This window comes from Morus notabilis, unplaced genomic scaffold (genome assembly GCF_000414095.1).
Source record: "Morus notabilis unplaced genomic scaffold, ASM41409v2 Scaffold281, whole genome shotgun sequence".
In the NCBI taxonomy this organism is placed as follows: domain Eukaryota; kingdom Viridiplantae; phylum Streptophyta; class Magnoliopsida; order Rosales; family Moraceae; genus Morus; species Morus notabilis.
Genome location: NW_010357693.1, coordinates 384,936 through 400,070, shown reverse-complemented (window position 1 = coordinate 400,070; position 15,135 = coordinate 384,936). Strand labels below are relative to the sequence as shown.

The window sequence follows — 15,135 nt, the reverse complement described above, 5'->3', positions numbered from 1 at the left end:
TTAAATTTGGAGGTTGAAAATAAAAAATTATACGTAATCTATCTTTTTAAACCTATTAGAAATTAAATAAATTCATATGCACCATTCAAACCAATTTACGCAAATCTTTTGTTGCTCGCTAAAGAAATTATTCAAAACGTGCTTTACCTGTTCTATATATATCTTTTGGTTTCCTTCTCAGTTTCCTCCATCTTGAACACTTTTTAACAAATATTTGGACATGAAATCAGGCCATGTAAACATTTTCTTTTTTTTTTTCTTTTGTTTTTTCTGAGGGAAGTCACGTTAACATTTTCTCTATATATTTAGAGAATTTTTCTGATATTCCGTCTTATTTTTGACCGTTTGATTTGATCAAAATCATATTAGATTAAAAAAATATGTAAAATACCCAGATGCTCATACAAATTTAACGACTAAAAAGTAAAAAATTATTGATAGTCATTTTTTAAGATACTATCAGAGAGAGTTCCATATATTTATTAACTAATGAGTATGGTAGTAGATAGTGTTAAATAAACTTTGCTGGTTTAACAAATATTTGTGCGACCAATGCCGTAATTTAAATGAGTTAACATTTATTTATGTGTAAAAATCATAAATACATTTTAGCTTCTTTTTTATACTGAGATAACTTTGATTACTTTATTATTTTGATGACAAATTTTCCTTTAGAGGGAAAAAGTGTTGAATGTCTTATTCAAACCCGCCTGCTTTTTTTATAGCATCCAACTTTTTATGGGTCAAATTAATAATTAAAATACTAGTTTGAACTTAAAAAATGATAACATAATTAAGTCCATACTTGTTTACCTCATGAGGTTGTAACCTTTCCAAATAGGTATCTGATCAAACTTTTTTAAAAAATGTAATCCAGCTATGCTGTACACATTTTTTAGAACTTAAAATGTTGTTTATGCACTTTGATCATCTTTCTTCATCGCTCCAAAATTATTTAAGAAAAGATTTTGATAGCATCTCGTTTTTTTTTCCTTTTTTTTTTTTGAGCTTTAGGCAACAAGGATAACTGATATTTTATTAGGGATCTTCTTTAATATGTCAACATACTGGTAGGTTAAGTTTTTTATCCGTCAGATATGCATAAAAACAAATAAAAATAAAAAATACACAAATTCAACAATTAAAAAACCTAACTTACTGATACGCTCTTAGTAAAGAATTTTCCATCTTGTTAACCCCTTTGAAGTAATTTTGGAGTAATGAAAACAATAATAAAAAGGTATGAATGAAATTCAAGTTCTAAAAAGATATTTGCAGATACCTGAATATCAAATTTGCCCCCTACGTCGGGCTTTGGCAATTTATCTTCTAAATTTTTTATTTGACAATTTAACCTTCTAAATTGCTAAACTATTGCAATGTAACCTACTTTGTCAATTTTGTTTTGCTTTTTACTCAGAATTAAGGGATTGAAATATTTTTGTTACTGTTTAAATAATTGAGATGTTGGAGTTTTTGATGCGTTTTGGTCATTAATATACAACAATCAGCAAAAGAGGGAAAATCGCATCAATTTAAGTATTTAACCAATCGAGGGGAAATTATAAAAATGATAAGTTCAGAGGACGATTGATAAAAAAATCGAAAAATTAAGAGGCAAATGTGCAAAATAGCCCGGATACAATATTTATGTAATTTCTCATAACTCATATTACTATTTTTATTTATTTATATTTATATTTATTAAAAAAAAGAGAAAAGGAACTCTGGTGCATATATTACCATTTCCAAGCGCAAGCACGATTAACATTGCGTCGGAGTTCCAGCATATTCTCCCTCAGAAACCCAATTTCTGATCAAATTCCGAGGGACCCAGATGGAGAATAACATTAATAATAATTTGAAAGAGATTTTCTCAGAGAATCATCAACCTCTCCAGGTAATGAATGCTTTTTCATCAATCCCTATCACTGGAGTTTCTTTCTTCAAACTCATTCACTATTATAATCTGATTACAGTGAATCATTTTTTTTTGCCATAACTTCTTTTCTAATACAAGGACATTCATAAATGAATGGAATATGCAGAAAAGAGCAGAGATATGAACTACTTTTTTTTTTTTTTTTTTTTTTTTGGAGAATAGGCATATATTTGAACATTGTTTTTTTTTTTTTGAATAATTTGTGTTGCTTACTTAGTCACTGAAGATGGTTTTGCAAGTTAGTATTCATTTCCTTGTTTTTAGTTGTTCAAATACCATTTTTAATCCCATGTAAAACAACCTAGCAACAGGTGAATAGTTTTTTTTTTTTTTTTTTTTTTTTTCAAAGTTTTAGATTTTACCATCCATTAAATTAGGGTTTCAATTTCACTCCATACTATAGTCAGTCTCATTGTCAGTAATCCAGAATAGAATGCATAAGAGTAAATTGACATTTCTTTTTTCCTCTTTCGTGGGAAACCCTGGAATATAAGTTTACAATCTAGTCCACTAGTATGTTTTGAAAGAATTTGAGGTAGTTGCACAAGCCATGAACTCTTCAATCAAGGGCAAGAACTGATGTACAATAAACTGAGTCTAAAGCTGGTTTCTGGGTGTTGAAATGTGAAGAAATCAACTTACTATGTCAACCTAATTGAGTTCCTATAGATGTAGAATGCAGAAATATGTGATTGAATTCGAACAGCAGAAATGAAGTTTCAAAAAAAAAAAAAAAAAAAAAAACTAAAACAAAAAGAAATTCTATGGAAGGCTACTTTAGATCAAAAGCAATATTTCTAGCGTTGCTTTTGCAGCGGAAAGAATGAACATGTCAGGAAAATTAGTGAAAAGATGTTTTGATTTCTAGATGCCTTAGATGTATGTGTAGTGTGTGGTCAGAAAATCAATAAGAAATGACTTTTAAGTTTAATTCAAGAAGGAGTTCACTACTTTATAAAACGAAATGAGCACAATTTCCACTAGAGTGGAATTCTCAATACTCAAATTTTCAACTACTATGAATTTGATTTCACTTGAGCCGAGCCTGGTCTCTCTCAAGAGGAAGTTTATGTATCGATTTTCTTAATAGAAATTTGCACTTCTTGTGATGCATACATCTAAGATGTTTGTGTGCATCTCAAAGCATACCAAATTCAGTGCAAGATAGTAAAAGGATTTTATCTTACACTATGTTTGATGGAGGAGAAAAGTGGATGGAAAGAAAAGAGTGGAGGGATTTTTGAGGTGAAAGGGAATAGTGGGTCTGGGCTGATGGAAGGAGTGAAAAGAGAATGGAAGAGGAAAGTTAATGGATAAAAGGATCCAATAGGTCCCACTATTGTAACCATTAGAACTGGAGAGTTTTTTGGATAGAAAACTTGTGACGACTTCATGGAGAGTCAAAATAACTATGCCCCCGTTTGGTTCGCTGAAACGAATTTTGTTGATTTGAACCTTTTAGTTTGAACAGAAAAAGTCAATCTGTGTGGTTTAAATTATAGTTCGAATTGGTGTTTGGATGTGCAATTAAAATTTTAATCTAAACAGGGAATAAAATTCGAATTTTGTCTAGTAGGTGTGAAAAGCAAAAAGATTGGGCATCTTTTTACTGTTCAAAAATGGTTTGAACGATTGAACTTAAGGGGGGAGCTAAACTCTAAGTTGGACAATTTAACTCAGTTCAAACAGGGAATATAATTTGAACTTGCGTGCTTACCAGACGCGAATTTAAAATGTGCTTACTGTCGAACTTTATTGAATTGAGCTAAACCAATGAAACAAATGGGGGCTATGTGTTTTCATTTTCAAACCAAATGATATTTTAGTTAGTTCGTAAAACAGTCATTCAATTCTCACCATTTTTTGATCAAAGAAAATGAAGCAAAGTTAAGAAACAAAGAAGAAAAGTTAAGGAAAAACAACTTCCTTTATCACATTCATATTGTCTATACCTCGTATATTCTTGTTTCGTCGTTTCTTTTTTCCTTCTTAACCAATGCAGTGTGAAAAAGTTTTGTTTGTTTGTGTCTAGATTGACGCTGGAGTTCTTCAGTACCAGAACCAGAAACTTCTTCAGGAGATAGACAAGCAGAAGCAAGAATTGCATGATCTCGAGGCAAAGATAAAAGATTTAGAAGACAAGCAAGGTTCTTATGATGACATGTTGATTACAGTGAATCAACTATGGAATCAGGTTCTATATGCATAAGTTATTCGGGGCATATGTCTTAAAAATATCAATTTTTATGAGAATGTAATTGGAATTTTGATAAGTATATTTGAAAATTTTCTGTCTAGCTGATTGATGATTTAACGCTTCTGGGAGTATGCGCAAGCGGGGACCAAAATGCCTTAGAGAATTTGGATCGTGCTGATAAGTCTCGAGGTATCTTACTCTTTGTTTATACATTTGTTGATTGCGAGCTTTACCTCTCTATGTTGTATAAGATAGATCAACCCAATGTGTTCTTTAGGTTCAATTCCATCGTGCCCCGTTGAGGACATTTTTCTTTGTAGACTCCTGCAAAAAGATTCCATTGAAGCTAATGGTAGTGCCGACATCATAAAGTATGTTGAGGAGGCCCTTTTTTTGCGCCACGCATCTACTCGGGTGTTGTTACCACTCATAGAAGATAGTGTTAATTCTCAGAGGGTGAAAACGGAGAGTGTAGCTCGCGCTTTGAACGGAAATATATCTTTAGAAGGTCAGAAGAATCCTGATGTGAGGTTCAATTGTAAATCCACATATTCATATTACGTTTTAGTACTTGGGTTGTCATTTTCACTTATCATGTAATATCGAGTAGAAAACATTTTAGCACATTTCTATCCATAACTGTTTCTCTTTGTTTATTTCAAATTCTCAGATGCCATCATTGAACTATCTAAGATTGATGATATGATGAAAGAGGAGACTAACAATTTGCGTGCTGTGATTGATGTTCTTCATGCAAAGCATAAAGAATATGCTGATCAGATTGCAACTTATAATAGCAGTCATTCCACTGATCAATCTGAAATAAAACGACTTGCCGGTATCTCAGATACTTATCTTTGAGAACTTTTCGCACTTTAGTAATTGTTGACTTTCTTTTTCCTTGATAGTCTTCAATTGGATGTAATGGCGTTTTAAGTTATGAGTTTATGAGGGCTTCTTGTTGGTTTTATCTCTCTAGTTTCTTTCTTTTTTCAGTTCCATTTCTCTGTTTTCATTTTCATTTCTGGGAACCTCTTGTCCTCTTTCCTTTGGGTTCTAATATCAATAAAAGGAACTCTTCTTGTAAAAAATAATTGACCGTGCGAACACAAACTTTATACATGCATGGAAGTAAACTTCCTAAATTGTTGTTGTTGTCGTTTTTTTTTTACCACCTTATAATTATCTGTTGAAAATGTCCTTAATGCTGAAAGGTGAGCTGGATGATACTATGGCTGAACTCGAGGAGTGTCGGAGAAAACTCATTAATTTGAAAATGCAAAAAGACGTGGCATCTGGTATGCATTTCCCTTCTTCTGGAGCAGCAAATGGAAACTTATCACCTGAAAAGTCTGCGGAGAGGACAATAAGCATGCGAGATTTGAAGAATTCCATTGAAGAAACAAAGGTACATGCTTGTTCCGATCCCTTTTGTGTATGCCCTCATACTTAGTCACTTACTTTGGGATGGTTTTGGTTTGTTTACACAGATGCTTGCCACAAACCGTCTTTCCGAGCTTGAAGAGGCACAAGAAGAAAACCTATCATTGTCTAAACAATTGGAGGATCTTCAGGTTTATGATTCTGAACTTCGTTATGTTTAGCAATTGATATTAGTCAGTTTCTCTGGGATTTTCATATGCATATTTCTTACCCAGAATCATACCCGTGGCATTTTGTTATTGTAGAATGAGTTAAATGATGACAAATATGTGCGCTCATCTCGACTTTACATTATGCTGAATGATCAACTCCAACATTGGAACTCTGAACTGGAGCGATATAGAGCATTGGTTGATGCTTTGCAGGTTAAACTGAGTTGTTTGCAATTCCATATGGTTTTTTTGTACGCTGGTCCTATATTTCTGTCTTTTAAAATGATCATTTCAGGTTGACAGATCAATTGTTGTCAGAAGGGAGAAGGAACTGAATGCCAAAGTAGAGTCGGCTGAGGCTGCAAGGAATTCCATTGACAATGCTGATTCTAGAATCGTTGAACTTGAGCTCCAGCTGCAGAAATCTATTACTGAAAAGAATGACCTTGAGATTCAAATGGAAGAAGCTATCCAGGATTCAGGTCAAATTTGATATCTTTTGATTTTTGTTGTCATGCGAGTCATGCATTTACTTATGCTGGTCTGTAAATGGTGCTCTCTGCTGCAGGGAGGAAGGACGTTAAAGCAGAGTTTCGTGTAATGGCCTCATCTTTGTCCAAGGAAATGCAAATGATGGAAGCTCAATTGAAGCGATGGCAGGACACAGCTCATGAAACGCTTTCCCTCCCTACGTGAAAAATCCCAATCTTTGAGAATTTTGTTAAGTAGGAAGGTAGTGTATCAATTTCTGTTATTGTCTAGTATATTTACCATGAGCGTTACTTTTTTTTCTTTTTTTTTTTTTTTTTTTTTCTCCTCTTGTTTAACTCCCCTCCCCTTTTCTAGCTCATGCAAAGATGCACGCAATAGGAAAAAGTTGATGTAAACTGAATTTTATTTCTTGAAGTTTTGGCTTGATTTTGAAATATTGTTTGGTAGTAAATGCTTATCATCTCAATTATCGTCCTTCTATATTCTATACTATCTACATTATGATTATATGAGTATCAATTTTAAGATTTTTCAAAACTTACCAGTTTCCTCTTCTCTCTGTCTCTGTGCTTTTTTTTTTTTTTTTTTCTTTCTTTAAAAAAAAAAAAATTGGTAGACAAATGAACAGAAGAACTTAGTAGACAAATGTGCTGAACAGGGGTTGGAGATCAAGTCTCTCAAGGCGTTGGTAAGATGTGTGCTTTAACTTATTAACTTATTAGATGTAATGTACTTATTTTTGGGAGTAGTTTTATTTTGTATTTCTCCCTTTCCCTTCTCTAAGATTCTCAAGAAAAAGCAAACACCCTGAAAATAAAGCTGCCCGATCAAGAAAAATTAAAGAAAAGAGACTGTCCTTAACTCCTTAGACATGGTTATCGAATTATGTTCATACAGATATTCAAAGATCCTCTATCTTCATGAACTACTTATTCTCTGCTCCTCCCTGCTCCCCTGCGCTCCCCCTCTTCTTTCTCCTCATCATTTTGCTAGTGGTACTATATTTCCGGATTTTGCTCCAATATTCAACCTTTCCAAAATATCACTCTCCCCTAAAATCTCTCTGAATTCTGAAGTACCTTTTATTCCAGATTCTTTAATTGTTGTCCAACTGTACCAAAAAAAAAAAAATATAGTTGAAGCTTTTTATGCACCATAAACCAGAATTTATAGTCAGCAAACTGATGAAAATGAGTACATTGCAGATTGAAAAGTTGCAAAAGGAAAAACTGGAACTGCAAATTTTCTTGGACATGTATGGACAGGAAAGTAGTGACAACAGGTAAATTGATTGGGAGTGGACTATTGTCAGAACTGCTGTGTGCTTATGGGAGTATTTTTTAGTCTATACTTGGGTCCTTCAGTATCAAGCAAAAATTCAGAACTCGTTAGGAACCGTTGACCACCTCAGTTTTAGTATACGTTTATTTGTATGTCAATATGTGCCTGTAGCTTTCTTTGTCCACTGATGATGAATGTTTTTATTTCAGTATCTCTAAACTTCCAATTGAATTTCAGGGGCTTAAGGGAAATCAAAGAATCAGAACAAAGAGGTCACTCTCAAGCTGAAGTACTGAAAAATGCTTTGGATGAACATAGTCTAGAGTTGAGAGTGAAAGCTGCCAACGAAGCTGAAGCTGCGTGTCAATTAAGGCTTTCAGCTACTGAAGCTGAGATAGCTGATTTAAGAGCCAAACTTGATTTGTCAGAGAGGTATGTTCTGTGTTTTAAAAGTGCAATTTGCAGTTAAATAATAATAATAATAATAATAATAATAATATATAATAATAATAATAATAAAGATCTTTGCTTTCAGACAGAATAATTTTCGTGGCAGGAAAATGATCATATTGTTGTCTCTACGTTTAATGTCATTATCCTGGAGAAAACCCCATGGGACTGTTCCCCTTCCCTGCTCCCTCCTTTGTTTCTTATTTATATGTTTTCTCTCCACTGGTGGAGGTATTAGCTTATCCTAGGAGAATTTTCATCTCTAATGATCTTGCAATGTTTACAAGAGAGGAGATCATGATAGCTTATGATGTTCCATTTTTCTCATGTTAATATATTGATGCTAAAATCAAGTAGCATGTGTTAGACAAGGTTTTAATGCGCATAGGAAATGCTGGTAATATTCTGATAGGCGACTGTTTAGTTGAGGTTTGTAGTTAGTGTAGCTGACTTGTGTGTTGTTGTTAGTAGTTTGTTAGAGGGGGATTAGAAGTATAAAAGGTGAATTAGCAATGGGTGTGGGGGGTATGGTCTGGTATATGGAAATTTGAGCACCCTTGGGAGAGTTGGTGGTCTTTCGAATACCACTATTGTTGTTAGGATTTGTCAATTTATTTTGTAATTCTTCAATTCAACATCAATATAGATTCATTCTTGTATTCACTATCCATTCTGTTGTGCTTGAGTTAGAGTCTTAGCATAGTCTAAATAAGTTAGTTTTGCTTGTTCTTTTGGGGTTGCGGGCTTCTCGGCTGAAGGCTCTCTGTCTTGTTTGCTAGCTCGGCTGAAGTACTTGTGCTTCTTGTTGGAGAAAGTTAACTAATATGCTTGAAAATATTTTCAGATATATGATACCCCTGTTTTTACGTTGTGCTCTAGGGATGTTCTGGAGCTTACCGAGGCCATTAAAATTAAAGATTTGGAAGCAGATGCTTATATATCCGAAATTGAGGTGCTTGGTTGCATCTGACTTTACACCTTACGAAAATCGTGTTTGAACTGGTTTCTTGGGTCTTGAAATTGTATTTTTCCACTTCCGACTCTGATTTTGCCTTTTATTTATTTATTTATTTTTTATTAATCCTATCCTTCAGACCATTGGTCAAGCTTACGAGGATATGCAGACACAGAACCAGCATCTGCTGCAGCAGGTGACAGAGAGGGATGACTATAATATTAAGGTGGCTGTCAAAATAATGTTACACTTTTCAACTACCCGTGTATTATGTCCTTTCACATTCTTGAGTGATGCATTTGGATTTGCGTGCTTGGTCTAAATGTCCCTTAGATTTCAGTTTTCACATGATCGATATTTATAATGCAGCTCGTCTCCGAAAGTGTGAAGACAAAACAAGCACAGAGCTCTTTACACTCTGAGAAGCAGGCATTGACAAAGCAACTTCAACAAATTAACACTTTATTAGATTCTTTAAGAATGAGAATTTCTCATGGCGAAGAGCAGGTGTAGCTTCACGATCCTCTACTAACTGTGTTGCTATTTTTTTTTTTTTCCCCATCTTAATTAGCCAGTTTTCCTTGCAGATGAAGGCTCTTCTGACTGAAGCAATCAAATGTACAGAAGAAGAGAGACACCTTGCAGTCAACCTAGAAACTGCAAAGTGGGAATTAGCTGATGCGGAGAAGGGGGTGAAGTGGTTCAGATCTGCTCTCTCTTCTTCTGAAAAGGAATACGAACAAATTCAGCAGGTTCAGCAGGATATTGACGATATTCAAATTGAGTTGGACAATGAAAGGTGATCTTTCGATATTTTGGAGCTAGTTTCATTTTGGTTTCAACAGTTAATTATGCAACCTCTTATCTTATTATTATATGCATAATGCCATTATCAGATTTTTTGATGCACGATTTAGGAAGATGATGAAAACTTTATATTTAAGAAATAAGATGCGTTCCTACCCATTTTCTTTTCGTGTACACTAAATGAAGCTATTCTAAGTTGATTTTTTATACGACTTGCTTAATGTATGGCCAGGAAGTTCTATTTTATAATTGGCTGTGCAAGGCAGAATCAATGGAGAGATATGCGTCATGGCATACAAATATTAAGAACCACATTGTTGTAGTTTCTATGCTTCAATACTTGGAGCATATTTTATAAGTATAGGAAGATTTCCTTGCATGCATCTAATTATGTCGATGTTAGGATTTCTCAACTGACGGATTCTGCTTACTAAATGGATTATTTTCGTGCAGAAGCTCTAGGAAAATCCTCGAGGAAGAGCTCGAGGAACTAAAAACAACTGTTGCTGAGATGAGTTCTGAAACTGGGGAGGCTGCAGTTCAGAAACTTCAAGAGGAAATTAAGTTTTGCAAGTCTATCTTACAGTGTCTCGTTTGTCGCGATAGGCCAAAGGAGGTGAGAATCTTTGCTCATGCAATATTTTTCACATCGTTTGCATCCTATTACTGCTTAGATTCTCTTGTGGTGTTCTGATACGGTTAAGTTGCACTTTGTCAATGCTTTGAAGCAATCATACATGATAGATGTTTCTTATTCAATTGTCAGGTTGTAATTGTTAAGTGCTATCATCTATTCTGCAATCATTGTATCCAAAAGAATCTCGAGATCCGCCATCGTAAGTGTCCTGCATGTGGAACTGCATTTGGTCAAAACGACATTCGGTTTGTAAAGATATGAAGAAATATTCACATTTACTGTAGTTAGTGTTTAGATAATAGATTTTCCTCCAGAAGAAAGTAAAGAAGGTAAAATAGGCTCAAATGCCAACTCCACCCCTCAAAGGATTACTTGACACCTGGGTATATCCCTCAAAAAGAGTCTCCGACTCCAGGCTACACTCAGGAAACTTGTAAACAGTGTTGAAATTTTAGTTTAGTTACATTTTAACTAGCCAGTTTTGCGGCTCCGACTCTTTGTATTTCTGTGGTGATGCTTTGTGTGTAAATATTAAATGACCGTGATGTTTATTTCCCGTATTTTAGTTTCTTCAGAATGATGCATGTGAAAGAAGGAATTAGAAAGAACTAAATTTATCGATCATTCTATTATCGTATTTTATCGATATTTTGCCATTAGCCTTCCAGCAGCGCAAGATACATGGGGCGGGGCGTGCCTCGTGTCTAATTCTGGTGTTGGGGGATCGCGATGCCCCCTAACGTATCTCGAACATAATGGTCAAGATAGGATTGCCGTCACAAATTGGCCGTCTGGAAAGGATCTCCATGCAAATAGCTAGGTGGCACTATAAAATGCTCTGACTCCTTGATTGTAAGAAAAAATGCGTATTGGCGACGTTGCGGTGGCGAGTTTGCCTCGCATCATTGAGTCTCTCCCCTAGGAAGAGTGGTGAAGACAGCCAAGGTCATTGCTGAGATTGGAAAAGAAATAGGTTGGAATGGTGTATGATCTGTGTATTAGGTTTTTACGTGATAAAGAAATTGTTAGTGCAGACGAATGAGGCAAAAATCCATTAAGGATGACTACCCTTGGAGTGGTCCCCTTTCTAAGGATATACGAAGGGCTAGAATTGTAAGGCGAAAGTGTAATGGATTTTCTTGTTCTTCTTCTTCGAACAAGAAGACTTGCAGGAAAAAAAAATATAATTTTAGTTAAATCAGCAAGTATAAATTTTTTTCTCCTCTAGAATGTTGTAGGTATTTTTGTGATCATAATAAAAATTTTGAATAACTCAAATTGCTCACCCCCTTTCACTAGTTTCGAGTTCTTGAATACTTGAATGGTAAATTTCACCAAGAAATTTCAAACATTCATGAATCATTTCTTTATGCAAAGGGAATGACAGACATGAGCATATAAAAAATAAGAACAAATTTATATTTCATATGGGATTCGAGGAGTTCTTTAACAATAGAACCGTTTTGAGTTTACAGTAGCTAAAAAGTGTTTCATACAGGCTATTAAAAGAAGTTTAGGAAAAAATTGCACGTACAAATTACATGTTAGTTTCTGCCCCCACACTAACAACTTCTTTGTAACTAAAGCTAGGACAGAACAATCAATAAAATATGAGATATCCAAGGACCTAAATTCAAAGCAAAGAAGAATCTAATTTCCCACTAGAAATTAAATCGAGAAACATATCTACGGTTGAAACATCTGCAGAGAAACCCCTTTCCCCCATTTCATTAGCAAGCTGCACCGCTCTTGATAGATCGTGATTACGGACAGATCCTCGGATCATTAAATTATAAGTGCCACTGTTTGAGGGGTATCCATTTTCTTCCATTTGCTTGCGTAAGCTTGTGGCTTCATCCATAAGGCCTCCACGAATAAGTCCGCTGATCATTACACCATATGTTATGACATTAGGTTGAAGGCCTTTGGATGGTAATTGGGAAAAGAGATCCTTTGCAGCCACCAAATTGCCAGCTTTACACATTCCTCCAATAAGGATAGTGTAGGTCACGATATTGATCGGTAACTTCTTCTCTTCCATATCTTGAAATAATGACACTGCCTCTTCAAGTTGCCCATTTCTGCATATTGCCCATTTCTGCATAGGCCGTCGAGTAAAATACCATAAGTTTGTATATCTGGAGTCGGACCACAATCTTGCATCTTGCACAGTAGCTCCTGAGCAGCCTGGGTCATCCCTACTTTACAAAAGCCGCCAATAAGAGAGTTGTAAGTTACAACATCTGCAATAAATCCCTTGGATGACATTTCTTCAAACAGTCTAAGGGCCTCGTCTATCCTCCTTATTTTGGAATAACCATTGATCATAATGTTATAACTGCACAGATCATTTTCACAACCCCTGTCGAGCATCGTATCAAATATTTTCCTTGCCTCATCCATTTCACCCCGCGAGCAATGACTATCCATAAGCGAATTATAGGTTACCACATCAGGTTCGAAGCCCTTTTTTTTTCCATAATCATCATCACATGTTTTGCATCTGCAATCATTCTCTTTTTGCTTAGCATATCAACCAAGATATTGAAAGTGTGTACGTTCGGGTTGATATTTCGACTCATCATCTCATTAAATAACCTCATGGCCTCTTCCCGCTGGCTTAACATGCATGCTCCGTGAATCAACGTAGTGTAAGTAACATCGTCCGGAACGACACCTTTACTAGTCATTTCTGCGAAGAGATTCAAAGCATCAGCAATTAGTCTCTGCTTGCAAAGGCCGTTGATAACCGTATTGTAGGTAACTATGTCAGGCTTACAGTTTTCTTCTTTTTCCATGCTCCACAGCAACTGAACAGCTGCAGTAGTATTGCCCGATTTACAAAAACCGTTTAGCAACGTGGTGTAAGTAATGACATTAGGCTTACAACCACCACTAGTCATTTTGCGGAAGCATTCGTCCGCCTCGTCAAGCTTTCCTTGGAGCAAAAACCCTTTCATGAGAGTATTCAGGGTCACAGCGTCTGGTTCGTAACCAGATTTGATGAATTTCCCCAGAACAGATAAACTGAAGCCCATCTGATTTAGATGACAGAAGCAATTGATTACATTGTTGAGAGTGTAATCATCAGGCATGATTCCTAGGAGACCCATTTCCTTGAATTTTGAAATAACAACATAATAGTGTTTCGTTTTGGCAATTTTGCCCAACAATTGATTGAAACGGACGACAGAAGGCAGGGGACGCATCTGGAGCATTTCATCAAACAAATTCAAAGCATACTTAAGAGTTGTTATGTCAACGCTTGTCCCATTGCTTTTGTTGTTTGGAGAGGGTTGAGAATGATTTTGAGCTATGAAAGTCTTGAAGGGAGAAAGAGTGGACAAAGGAGAAAACATATATCCAATGCCATTGAAAATTCCACCACCATTTCTGTTGAAGAAAAAACGACCAGCTTTAGGAGCAATTCTCTGCCACTTCGTCATCTCCAATCAGAGTTTTACACGAAGAAGAATGACAAAGTAGGGTTTTGTAATTGTTCAGAGCGTTCTTTTTCTCTTTGGCAAAGTGGTGTCTTTTTTTTTTTTTTTTTTTTCTTTTTCTTTTGGGAATCTCTCGTAGGATATTTTCATATTCTATCAACATATAAACAAATAATAAGATAATGAAAAAAAAAATGATTAGTCTTCCTTTTTTTTTCATTTTCCTTACATTTTTTGAGATATAAAATTAAATTTTTATATAGAAAAATAATAGCTTTAAAGTATAAAAAAATAGAAGAAAGAGACTCTTAGCAAAAAAAAAAAAAGAACTTTTTCGATAGGTCGTTCTACTAGTAAGATTCTGACAGTTAGTGCCGGTCAAAATCAAATGAAATTAAAAAAGTATACATAATAAATAATTTTTGATATAAATTTTACGGTTGAAACGGCTAAAAAAATAAAACTATAAGTAATTTTATTTTTCTAGTCTTACAGGAGAAACTCTTAAATAATGATTCTTAGAATCATTTTTCAAAAATTGAAAAGAGAGAGAAAAAAATATATATTATTCTTTTAAGGGATATTCTTTGATACAGCTGATGTATCTTAGATCAAATTTTTTTAATTATTAAATTTATGTATTTTTTAATTTTTATATAATTTTATATAAATTTAAAAAAATTTGATTTATATGTATGTTGACGTAGAAAAAAAAAATCCCTTCTTCCGAACATTCTCTGAAAACTAAAGTGAGAATATTCTTCCAAACATTCTCTGAATACTGAACTTTATTCATTTTCTCTACAACTGAGGGTGATATTTTATAGGCTAAAGAAACAATCACCTGAGGAGAAAATTTACGCTAATTGCTACAGGATCATCCAGTAACAATTTGGAATTCCATCAACTGAAACTTAGAAGTGGTAATTTGTGTCACGTATTATATTCGTATCGTATTTTAATCCTTTCTTATTAAATTTACAGTCAACTCAAACACGATCCGTGACATGAAATTTTTTAAAACCCACAATATGAATACGACACGACCACTTACGGGTTAACACGACACGACACGAAAATGACTCGTGACACGAAATTAACCCGTGAACCCGAAATTGACACGAAAAGCTTTTCTTTAATTTTTTTACATATTAGAAATAACTTAAAATTCATAACACACTAAAATATAATAACATCCATAAAAATTAAGCAAATAATAGTATAAGATTTTGAGTATAACTATCATGATATCACAAGTTCATAATAAAATCTAAAATATATAATGAAAAATATATATTTTTTAGTTTTTTACGAGTTTCGTGTCGTAGTCGGGTTA

At 34.5% G+C, this 15,135-nt stretch overlaps 1 protein-coding gene and 1 pseudogene across 1 annotated transcript; one reads left to right on the top strand and one right to left on the bottom strand.

Moving 5' to 3' along the window:
• The first annotated feature begins 1,741 nt into the window (after positions 1-1,741).
• LOC21396730 (E3 ubiquitin-protein ligase BRE1-like 2) lies at positions 1,742-10,927 on the top strand. Its single transcript, XM_010090677.2, is given in 20 exon segments — positions 1,742-1,900; positions 3,975-4,136; positions 4,241-4,328; positions 4,417-4,647; positions 4,810-4,977; positions 5,354-5,547; positions 5,630-5,713; positions 5,828-5,947; positions 6,030-6,216; positions 6,303-6,418; positions 6,420-6,467; positions 6,843-6,914; positions 7,432-7,508; positions 7,745-7,939; positions 8,837-8,909; positions 9,052-9,138; positions 9,282-9,419; positions 9,500-9,711; positions 10,173-10,335; positions 10,486-10,927. Coding segments are annotated over 20 exon segments (2,610 nt in total). The 5' UTR covers positions 1,742-1,837; the 3' UTR covers positions 10,618-10,927.
• Positions 10,928-11,989: 1,062 nt separating this feature from the next.
• Positions 11,990-13,802, bottom strand: LOC112094302 (annotated as a pseudogene).
• Positions 13,803-15,135: the final 1,333 nt, after the last annotated feature.